Raw genomic sequence first — 12,341 nt, 5'->3', positions numbered from 1 at the left:
ATAATTTAAAAACAATTATACTATGGAAGAGCTTTAAAAATTGAGACAGGTAACCCTCACTGTATATTGAGTTGCTGGCAAAACCATACAGAGAGGGACTATCTCAAGTGTTAGTAGATTTGACCATGTCCCTAACAGGTTATAACTGAAGGACAAAGCTTCTCCAAAAAGAAATCTTAAGCTGTCGGAGTAATCACAGTATCATGTTTATGTTGATATTGTCGTTCTGAGGGTTTTTTGTATATTTTTAAGATAAAGCAAATTAATAGTTAGGAGATCATTGAAAATTCAGACATTTGGTATGGTTTAAAGGAGAAACAGATACAAGATGGCTAAGGTTAAGGAAAGACACTGTGAGGGTAAATTTTGTAACTCTTTCTTCTGGTAATGCCTGGAAATAAGGCACAACCTAGAAGCAGTGAGCACCCCTAGAATCCAGACTGCGTCTCTAAGTACTAATTCCTACTAAAGTAAATGAGGGCCTCCTGGATAATAGCTATTTCCAGGTCGGGGGCAGAAAATGTACACATAAGCCTAGAATTTCTTGTCAGTTCCAAAAACAGGGACACTATTAAAAATTCATGAGATGCGCTGGCGTTATGATACAGGCATTTAACCCATGCCTGCGATGCCTGCATCCCATATCAGAGTGCCAGTTTGAGTTCCAGCTACTCTACTTCCGATCCAGCTCCTTGCTAATGCACCTGGGAAAGCAGTGGGGGTTGGCCCAATTGCTTGGCTACTGCCAAGCATTAGGAGATCCAGATGGTGTTCTAGGCCCTTGACTTTGGCCCAGCCCCTACCATCGCAACCATTTGGGAAGTGAACCAGTGGTTAGAAGAGCTCTCTCTTTGTCTTTTCCTCTCTCTTTCTGTAACTCTGCCTTTCAGATAAATAAATCAATCTTAAAGCAAAAAGAAAACAAGAAACCTCCTGAAGGCTTATTAAAGGACCCTGGGGCCAAAGGTGGGGCAGTTTGAGGATCAGTAAAGATAATTACTACAGTTTATTATAGTTTGGGGTGGGAGAGGAGGTAGTAGAGAAAGAGGAAAAGAAGTCAGAAGTTAGGTTCAGGTTTGAATGTGGTAAAATTTAAGATACTTATTAGACATTCAAAGGAAGATACTCAGTAGGCAGTTGGTTATAGGAGTTGAAGTTCAAGAGTGAAGTCCAGCTTAGAGATAGGAATTTGGGAGTCATCAGCATGTGGAATGAATTTAGTTTGACTTTAGGTCTGTGTGGAACAAGAGTGCCTTCTCCCTTGGAAATTTGCTCTCATACATCTTGTCTTCATAAGGCTTTGAGGTTCAGACTTATAGTACATATTTGCATTTTGTGGGAACCCCACAGATGGATGTAAAGTGGTCCTGGCCTAATAATTTCTCTGTGTTACTGACAGAAGCCATTATTCTGGAAGGACACAGCTGCTAATCTAAGCCATACAGGATTCCCATGTATAGTCCTGCTTACTGAGAGATCACAGTACCAAGTAACACACATGGAAGCAGTCTTTTTAGTGCAAAAGTCAGTAGGCATATTAAACAGCAGGACAAGACTTCTGGGAACCTGAGTTAATTGGAATTACTAGATACATAAAATTGTTTGACATGATTAAACGTGTGAGAGAAGGAATTGAAAATCTGAGAAAAGATATACACTATTCAAAAAGTCCAGACAGACTTGAGAAAGCCAAAAAAAATCTATTAATGAAAAACAAATCTAAATTTAAAAAAACAAAGAACCCAAGGTTGGATTAAGATATTATTAGACACAATTGAACACAATTGGACAAAGAGCTGAAGAAATTAGCTTGAGGGCCGGTGTTGTAGCTTAGCTGGTAAATTCACCACCTGCAATTCTGGTATCTCATATAGGTGCCGGTTCATATCCTGGCTGCTCCACTTCCCATTCAGCTTCCTGCTAATGGCCTGGGAAGAGCAGCCAAAGATGGCCCAAGCATGTGGGAGACCCAGAAGAAGCTCCTAGCTCTTGCCTTCAGCCCAACCCAGCACCAGGCTTTGCAGTTATCTGGGGAGTGAGCCAGTAGATGGAAGATCTCTCTCACTCTGTCTCTTCCTCTCTTCTTTATAATTCTGACTTTCGAGTAAATAAATAAATTTAGAAAAAAAAGAAATTAGCTTGTGTAGCAGAGAGAAAACCGTGGAAAACAGGAAAGAGAAGTTAAGACATGAAGAACAAAATAAGAATTATCTGCTAATCGAATAGGGATAATTCCCGAAGGAGAAAACAGGGAATGAGGAAGAGGTAATATTCAAAGAAAAAATGTCAGGGAATTTTCTAGAATTTAAAGAGCCATATAAATGAAAGAGCTAGTACTTTATTAGGAAGCACTTTGAGTGATGGGCTTTGGATGACTTCTGCTGTCCTTTAAAATAATTATCAGTACCTAAAAGAAGTTTCACTTTCATAAATATTGTAATTGATTGGGATCATTTTTAGATTTCCTTTCCCTGATGAATTACAGAGCTTTGGCTGTTTCCGTATTCAATTTGACAGGGTGTTAGTGTCATTGAATGATGAGTCAGGAACAGAACAGCCTTTTAGGGATTATTTTATAGATATCTTCACACTTTGCACATTGGTAGGTAAGCAGATAGGAGTGTTCCTTGAACCACATTTATCTTTCAGACTTGCAGCTCCCTGGCAGTCTGATGAGTCATTCACACCCATTAGAATGTGGACAGTATGATCAAGAGCCCGGAAGCATGCGATCTCATCATTCTCTTCTTTTACCTCTGATGTCCTGTTTTCGTGTGGGACCAGTCAGGATGTGTTCTAAGCCCCTGGAACATGTTTCCCTGAAGGTTACACATAGGGTCTGTGTTCTGTCAGCGGAGGAAGAGCTTTTGTTTGCCAATACATGAAATAATTGAGAGCGGCCCTTGGTTCCTAGTAAATTGCAAACGTAGTTTTTAAGCACATCACCTGTTTTACTTAATTGTATTCGGTGTGGTTTGCTCTTTCCATTAGCGTCTTTGTACTGTACACGTGGCTGTGACTGTAACGATGCTGGTAGTTGGCATATTTATGATACCTTGCTTCAGTCATTTTGGATTGAAAACAAATTTATATTCTAACAAGCAGTACTTTTTAATATGTCTTCTTTTATTAACTATGTCTTTATTAACTATGTCTTTTGTTTGATCTATGTTAATGTCTGGTTACAGTAAGTTTTGAATTTAAAATTATTTCCAGCTTTGTTGAAGTAATACATCTTTAACATGTAACTTTACAATGAGTTTATAATTTCAGTCTGAGGATTATTTTTAAAATGTACATCATAAAATTAGTAAAGAAAACACTTTGGAAGGGCTGGTTAACACCCATAATTCCATTAATTCTGGAAAGGTGAGTTGAGCTTTTCTACATCTTTATTGGATGGCTTTGGATGTTTTCAGTTTTATTAAAGTGGATAGTTTATTTTTTCATGAACTTTCGGAAGATCAAATCTGTTAAAACAGCAAAAAGAAAGAAATTTTCTTGTTCCCCTTTTGTGAGAGAATGTTTGAGCATCTGAGGAACATTTTTTTCTTGCAATAGCTGCCCTTTCCTCCTGGGCCACGAAGCACTGTGGTGAGGAGCAGGCTGAGGTAGGTCCTTCACCTCGGCTCATTGGGAACATACCCGGCCTGTGCTGCTTGCCTTGGGGTTAACCCTCAGCTCCTGTCACTTGTCGTGGGCATTTCTTATTTCATGTGGCAGGGCATTCGAATATTTCAAATAGTTTTTGTGTAAGTGTTAGATTATACCTAATTGGTGCTATGTTATTGTATAAAATTCACAAGGGCAACTCTAAATGAAAGCTTTCGCCAAGATTGGTTTGCATTGTTGGTGGGAATTGTTGTGTGTGTGGTGCTATGGTAGAAGACTTGAAAAGGACATTTCCACATGGCCTTAACATTTGCTCACTACACTACTATTTTACCAGCAGTTTATTTAAACAGTTTTATTTATGTGCCATAACTTTCTCCTATTGTAGGTGCACAGTTCAATGACTGTACACGTGTAAAGTTGTGTGATCATAGATTGCCACACTCCAATTTTAGGACATTCCTGTCACCCTGAAAAGATCTCTGCTGCCTTCTCTCATCCCACCCTAGGCAACCCCTATTGCTTCTTTTGCTCAAGAAGTTTGTCTTTTCTGGGTATTGTCTTACAAAATGAATCAGATCTTTGGTCTTTGGTGCCTGGCTTCTCTCATTTAGCCTCATTGATGTTCACCTGTGCCGTAGCAGCTGTCAACAGTTCACTCATTCCTTGTATACTGCATTGTATCCTGTCATTATCCTTTTCACTTGTATTGTTAATATTTCTATTTTATCAGTACCTTAAAGTTGGTGAGTGCAGCTGAAGATTATAGTATTCAGAACTTTCTGTAGTTATAGAAATGTTCCATGTTGGATTCTCTGGCATTGAAACCACTAGGTAGGTAATGCAAGAGCTAGAGGAATGGTGAGGAGGTTAATCTGACTCCTCTCAAACGGCTACTCATGTCTAACACCTTTAGGGTAGGACCTCCATGGTCCAGCAGCCAGGCTGCCTTAGGTGTTGGGCCATACAGGTGCTGCCCTGTTCGGCGATGAAGTGAAAGGGGATGACAGACATGACATCCCTCCTCTGCATTCCCATTCTGCTCTAGGCCCTGAGTGGATAGGATTGGCACTGGCTGCAGCCACAGTAGGTAGGCACTTCCTGAAGCAGATCTGTCTTGTGTGATTTTGTCATTATCTTTACCATGGTGTCTCCCACAGTGCCCTTCACGTAGGGACAGCTAATAAGTATTTGTTGAATAAGAAATTGAATGCTTTGTGTGTCTAATCAAGACTGTCATGTAGTTCTCTGTAGCACTAAGAGTTGTTTTTCTGAAATGTGCATATAGTTCTCATTTACTTGAACTTACAGGTAAAAATTAGTTCTCCACCACCACTACCACCACACACACCTTTTTAAAACTTTTGTTCTTAATTTTTGGCAGAACAGAACTATTTTTAGAAGGCTGCAGGATGTGTTTAGTTAATAAAACTGTCACCATTGACTGTGTTTGATAAAGACTATACTTCATACTGAGAATTTATAAAGAGAAAGGGAAGCCTCTGTGTGCTCCAGTCCTCAGCCCTGGCAGCTGCCCATCCGGACAAAGGAACAGGACGATGATGCTGGCATCGGTGCTGGGGAGCGGCCCCCGGGCGGGCCTCTGCTCTGGCCCCTCCTGGGGCCCGCACTCTCGTTCCGGGCCCGCTCCACCTCCATCTCTGACACAGACCACGAGGAGATGGCACCGGAACACTCCAGGGCTGCCATCTCCTGCAGCCAGCCAACCATCAACATGACAGCCGAGAAGCCACCCATCTCCTCACACCATCCGTGAGCCTCTGTCCTAACTGCTCAATCTATTCTACTCCACTATAAACTCTTCAAAGACAGAACATGTCTTGCTGTTGATTTTATACCCAGAATTCGAACAGTGCCTTACACATGAGTGTTTGTTGAATGAGCCACTTGAAATGATAGAATGCAGAATGAGTTTTGATTCTTCATGGTTGTTAATTCCATACCCAATGTTTTATTTTTATTTTTGCCTGAAGAGATTGTAAAGTGCCATCTGAGGATGTACGTGAAGTGTTAAACCTAACACTCCCAGTTCCGTGATATTCTTTTATATACACATTTAAGTTCTTCCTGAGAGACTAAGTAATTAGTTGTTCACGATCACTAGTAAGTGTCAGAGTTTGGAATCAAACTCATGTCTGAGTTGGGAATGATTCCTTGTAATCTTTGTGTCAGGCAGCCCTTCTAATTTACAATGCTAAATTGTTGATCCCAGCTGAAACCAAGTAGATTATTTAGTATTAAGTTTCTTGTTTCCATCTTCATTGTCTTTGATTTTATTTTTATTTATTTGAGAGGTAGAGAGGTAGAAACAGAGAGCACCTATCCACTCTCCTGCTCACAGCAGCCTGGGCTGGGGTGTGCCCAAAGGCAGGAACCAGGGACTCAGTCCGAGTCTCCCAGGTAGACGACAGGGACCCAGCTAATTGAACCATCGCTGCTACCTCTTGGGGTCTTGCATTAACAGGAAGCCAGAGAGAGAGGCCAGCAGTTGACCTTGGCACTCCAGCCTAGGACATGAGTGTTGTAACCGCTAGGCCAGCTACCCACTGCCTGTTTATTGATGGAACCTTAGCTTTGTGATAAATTAGGTATTATGCTTCCATATATAATAATACTATGTTTTAAATTTGATTGTAGTTCATGGGTAAAGATTACCACATGACAAGATGTTTCTCTGTGTTGCTTCACTCTCTGCATTCTTTTTTAGCTAATGTATATGTCTATAATGTGAAGAGATAAAGCTGTAGTTTTTAAAATTAAGGGAAAATGGCTGCCTATCTTTTTAAATATTAGAAGTATGCTACAAATTAAATGTTGGACCAAAAGAAATATACAGGTCAGTTTGATATATATCCTATGAGGAAATAAGGGGCTGTGAAACTACTGCAATTTGTTCCCAAGGCATTTTGACCTAAAAATCATGAAGTGTGGGGCACTGACCTGAGCTGCAGCTAGTGGGAGTGGGTTATGAGATGTTTCAGGTGTGCCCTTTGTGAAGAAGCCAGTCCACTAAACAGCGGAAAACCCAGCCTTGAAGAAATAATTAACAATATCAGAGTAATGTTTTATAGTTCTTTCCAGAATAATTATGAGTACTGTAGGAATTTGGGGGTAATCGTGCAGGCTGAGTTGCTCAGCAGAAGTTGATGTGGCTGAAATAGAATTTGTAGGTGGTTCTTAAACTGGTTGGAATTTGAATGTGGGTTAGCACAAATGACAAAAAAAAATTTTTTTTATTCTGTTTGTGGCCAAAATTTATTTTCTAGGTAACTAAGAAGTATTTAACCGGTAGATTCTCTACCGCAAGTGTTTCTCCCAGGGTTAAAACAGGATTAAAAAAAAAGGTGGACTTTTCTTCCTTTTGAATGCAGTCTGTTTTAATTACTGAAACATCTGTCATACAAAGAAGTATGTAAGATTATGTAATGTGGCTTTCTCTGTACAACACGTTCCTGCTTATCTCACCAGCCTAATCTCTCTCACATCTCTCTTGGACAACTGCCAGCTTTATGTCCTCGTTGCCACCAGGGCTATGAGTGTTACCTTCTCCCTGGATCTCTGCCCTTTTATTTGATTGTCTCATCCTCATCTTTCCGGGCTCAGATTAGATGCCATTTCATTCTGGAAAGCCTTCCCTCACCTCCACAAATCTGAATCAGAGGGACCCTTAAGAATGCTACCACAGCATCCTGCCTTCACCTCATTCTGTTATAATTTCCAGGTTATTTGTCACTGGATGTAAAAGTTTCTTGAGGTCAGAAATCTTTGATTGTTGCATTTGTTGTTTTCCACTTCTGTATCTTCAGTGCCTCCAAGACAGTTTCAATAACTGTTTATTGATTAGGGACATATCTGTGGGGTTACACGTGGTACCTGTTAGATAAGCAATAAATATCAGAGAAATTCTATTCTCACTTACATTGGTGGCTCTGAACTATTTTAACAGCATATAGTATGTAATGGTGGTGTCCGATGACATTTCTGTACAGTGAACTTGGAGCGCCTGTTAACTGTCTTAGTGTTTCAGATTTTCCTTCATATTCTCTTACTGTGTTCACTTGTTAATATAAGCCATTTTAGGAGTGTGTATAAGGAGGTGTATCTATAATGTTACCCATTTTTCTACTCCTTTATTTTTATTCTGCTTTTGTTTTAGGTCTATATCATTTAAACTATATCTGCCCAGATTCTCTTTTTGTATTCGTGCTGATACCTCTGCTTTAATTGGATGAGTTTATATTTATATTTACTGTGATTGATACATTTGGACTTATTTCTGCTGGGGCTTTTGTGCATTTCTCTTTCTACTTTCTGCATTTTTTCTTTTTGGGTCTGCTTTCAGTTAGATGCTCATTTTATTTTTCCTCTGCTTTTTTTTTTTCAACTGCTGTAGGTTATATGAATATTTCTGTTTTTAAAATTTTAAATCAAATTTTGCAAATAAAGTCTATTCAGAAATTTTCTTCAAATTATATCAAAGTTGCTAGCTTGCTTTACTTATCACCTAAACATTTCCTTTATCTAGCTTACTACTTTTTAGACTTTGAAATTTATACTTTTTTAAACCCTCAAACAATGCCTTTTAAATGGTTAATGGATGGCAGTTTAGCAATTTATGTAAAACTGGTTTCTTGTATCCCGCTCTGTGTCCAGTTTTCTTGATGAACTTGTCTCCTATAAGAGCTCTTTTATGTGTCTGTCAGTAGGTAAATTTCATAACCTTTATGTGTCTAAAAAATACTTTGATTCCTAAGTGATGGTTTGGCTGCATTTAAAATTGTAGCAGTTATTTTTCCTCAGCTGTTTGAAGATGTTGCTTCATTATCTTCTGACCTCTATTGCAGCTGCTGAGAAGTGTGCTCTCAGTCTCATTCCATTGAGGTAATCTGTTTTTTTCCTATGATAGCTTTTAAAATTGTGTTTTTATGGTTGATAGTATACAGTTCCTCTATACTGTCTCTAACGTGGATTCATGTTTCTGCAATCTAATACTCTTTTTTTTCCCTGCTTAATTTTTTGTCAAAGTATGACTTGCACAAAGTGTAAGCTCAGTTTTTATGTACATACGTATATGGGTGTGCTGCCACCACTTAGATGAAGATTTAGCAAGCCACAGGCTCCCTTCTGCCTTCTCCTAGTTAGTTCTCCTGTTGTGGACTCATTCAGAACTCTTTCACTAGAAAAGTATTTATGTCCAATTCTGGGAAGTGCTCAGCAATTATCTCTTCAGGTATTGTTTCTCCACTAATCCCTCCAGTCTCTTCTCCTGGAAATCCATGAAACAAACACTGTAGTCTCAATCTGTGTCACTTACTACTGCTTTTTCCCATTTTTTATCTTTTTGTCTGTCTGTGGTAAGCTTTGGGTAGTTCTTGGTGCTACCTTTCACTTACTAATTCCCTCTTTCGCTGTGTCCAATCTAGGGTATATCCCATTGGTTGTTGCATTTTATTTCAGAGACTTAATTTATCATTTTCAAGTTTTCCAATTAGTGTTTTTCTTTCTACCTAATACTATTTTATTTCGTTTCTTTCCATTTTTAAAATTTTCTTGTTCTTATAATGACTCTTTTACCTTAATTTATATTTTTGAACATCCTCAAGGCATTTTACAATCCTTAGCAGATTACACCAAATGAATTGCTTTTAAAATCAATTTCTGTCCCAATTATGGATTTTGTGGTTTGATTTCTTAGCATTCGATTTCAGGATTTTGTTTTGCAATTTACTTTTGAATGGAAGGTTTTGTTTTTTGTTTCACTGTCTTCCCTCCTACCCGTCCCAACCTACCCAAGATTTTGCTATTAATACAGGTACATTCTTAGAGCCAAAGGGTGGCTTGGCTCTGTTCCTGGTATTGAAAAAGTATTTTTGTCTCCACTTTCCCATACCTACAGTTTCTGATTAAAACCCCAGTCTCAGTCAGCAGGTTCTTTTTTTTTTTTTTTTTTTTTTTTTTTAAGATTTATTTATTTATTTGAAAGAGTTACAGAGAGAGAAAGAGTCTTCCATCTGCTGGTTCACTCCCCATGTGGCCACAACAACCAGAGCTGCACAATTCGAAAGCCAGGAGCCAGAAGCTTCCTCTGGGTCTCCCTGATGGGTTTAGGGGCCCAAGGACTTGGGTCATCTTCTACTGCTTTCCCAGGCCATAGCAGATAGCCTGACGGAAGTGGAGCAGCTGGGACTTGCACTGACGCCCACATGGGATGCCGGCATTGCAGGTGGCAGGCAGCTTTACCCGTGACGCCACAGTGCCAGCCCTAGTCAGCAGCTTTTGGGTACCCATTTTAGCAGGCTATAGTGTGAGTGGAAGAATTCTGACTTTGCCCTACCTTCTAGTAGTGAATTTGATTTGTGTCAACCTTGCCTCCAGCAGGTTGCTTTCAGTTGTTTTTCCTCGCTGCCTAAGGGAAACCACTGTATGTTTTCTCACCCTCTTTACAAATGTGTTTCTAGATCCAGAAAGCAGTAGGTCTGTAGCTTCAGGTTTTGCTCATTATTTTTGAATTTCCATGTTTTTTCTGTTGCATAGAACTAGTCCTTATTTGATTTTACTGTGTCTTTGATTTTTTTTTCTTTTTATGCTTCACATGCTTTATTCATTAATGCTGTGTGAGGATTTCTGAACTTGCCCTAAGGTGTTAGCCCAGAAGTGCTATGAATTGTTATACTACTTTTCATGGGAGAATAATCAAAGAGTATTAATGAAGGCGGGCAATGTGGGATCTGCAACTGATTTGTTTCAGGAGGATGTGCATTTGTTGCTATTGTCTGTAAAGTTTGATTTCACTTTAATATTTGCTCAATAATCTTTGTAATAGCTTTTTAATTGTAACAAATATGATTTATGTCTATTGTAGAGCTTTGGGAAAATACAACAAAGCCTGTGTATATGCACAAATATAAACACACACATGTAATGAGAATTACTTGTGCAACTATAGAATATTTTGATATTTAGTCATGTTTTACACATTCACATGTTTTAATATTGATATTTTAAAGAAAGCCAGAAACCAATGCAGTCTTGTTTTGTAGGTGAAGCTGTGAGTGCCGGAGATGCATTATGTGAAATTGAAACTGACAAAGCTGTGGTTACCTTAGATGCAAGTGATGATGGCATCTTAGCCAAAATAGTGGTAAGTTTTTGTTTTAATTACCTTTGACAGGATGATGAGTTTCTTAATGATCCATGAAATAAAGTTACTGTTTATCTACTACATAATACATTTTAAATTCAACTAAAAATTTGTTGAAGTCCAATAAATGGCTTCTTATTCTATATTTTCTAAATTTTCTATAATGTGTTTCTCATTAGTAATGGAATATTAGAGCTTATGTGGAAAGTAAATAAAATAAAATAAAAAGGTTAAAACTGCTTATGATAACAGCAGGACTATGTAGAGTCATGTGGTATATTTCTGAAGGAGTCAATCAGCATGTCTGTTTCTTAGCTTGTAGAACATTTGTTAGATACTGTAGAGTAGCAGCTAAGACTGTGCATCTGGACTCACAGTGCTGTCTGACTCATGCAGCTAAAATGTGACCACTTTTGCTGTGCTATGAGTAGCAAATTCTTTAACCTCTGTGACCATTTTGCATAATTAATTGAAGATGATGATAACAATACCTATGCCATGAGGTAGTAGGAAACAGTAAGTGAGAGAATATATGTATGTGTATCCCAAGACCTGTTACCCAGCAAGGCCCAGTAAAGGTTGATATTCCCATTACTAGCTTGTTACTGAGCTACTTTGTCACCATTAGCCCCCATGTCAGTCTGTAGTCTGATAATTGATGTTAGTTTGTTGTTCTGGATGTTAAGTATTCATGTGTGCTTGTATAGTTTAATTTGGACAGGTGAGCTCTACATGTGTTAATAGTCCCTTGCTGGAGTGCATTTAATTCTGAGTCACAATCTCAGCTCTCCTGTGCCTGTATATAGAATGCCTTCCTTTTTATATTTTATCCAAAGACCACTTGGAATGTTATACTCTGTTTAGATGTAGATCTGATAACACTTTTTTATTTTGTATTTCTTACTAGAAATTTTTTTTTGAGATTTCTTTATTTTTTTGAAAGGCAGAGTTACAGAAAGAGAAGGAGGGAAGGAGGGAGGGAGGGAGAGAGAGAGAGAGATGGAAATTTCGATCTTCCATCTACTAGTTCATTCCCCAAATGGCCATAATGGCTGAGGTTTGGCCAGGCCAAAGCCAGTAGCCAGAAACTTCTTCCGGATCTCCCATATGGATGCAGGGGCCCAAGCACTTGGGGCATTTTCCACTGTTTTCCCAGGCTCTTTAGCAGGCAGCAGGATCTAAAGTAAAGCAGCCGGGTCACAAACTGGCATGGCAGGCAGCGGCTTAACCCACTACATCATGATGCTGGCCCATAGAAAATCTTTCTCTTACCTTTCTAATGCCACTTATGTTTTATTTTTGACATTCTGACTTCCTTTACTTGTTATCTGTGATATCAGTATCCAGGTTCAAACACACTGTCATAAATATACTTTCTTGGAGAAAATGGGAATCATATTTCTGTACCTTTATAACTTGGAAAATGTAGATATTCATGCCAAGAATATTCTATCTGACTAATTTATGCAACATTTCTAAACAAAATTAAATTGCTTCAATTACAACATATAGAAAACTGAGCAACATTTGTTATTGGCTGACTGTGTTCCTGGTCCTTGTTCTGGAT

The 12,341-nt window shown here is 38.7% G+C and overlaps 1 protein-coding gene and 1 non-coding gene across 3 annotated transcripts in view; both read left to right on the top strand.

The window, feature by feature from the left end:
- The window catches only part of PDHX (pyruvate dehydrogenase complex component X), a 98,021-nt gene that overhangs the window by 22,172 nt on the left and 63,508 nt on the right, over positions 1-12,341 (top strand). For both annotated transcript variants that reach the window (XM_051825977.2, XM_008269678.4), the window contains exon 3: positions 10,674-10,774. In XM_051825977.2, the coding sequence (XP_051681937.2) occupies positions 10,674-10,774 (101 nt within the window). The remainder of the gene's footprint in view (positions 1-10,673; positions 10,775-12,341) is intronic.
- On the top strand, positions 5,191-5,249 carry MIR1343 (microRNA mir-1343). Its single transcript, NR_162718.1, has one exon. It is a non-coding gene; the product is annotated as a microRNA mir-1343 (primary transcript).

Source organism: Oryctolagus cuniculus, chromosome 1 (assembly GCF_964237555.1).
Source record: "Oryctolagus cuniculus chromosome 1, mOryCun1.1, whole genome shotgun sequence".
In the NCBI taxonomy this organism is placed as follows: domain Eukaryota; kingdom Metazoa; phylum Chordata; class Mammalia; order Lagomorpha; family Leporidae; genus Oryctolagus; species Oryctolagus cuniculus.
The sequence above is the reverse complement of the archived record's forward strand: the minus strand, read 5'-3'. Positions and strand labels throughout refer to the sequence as shown.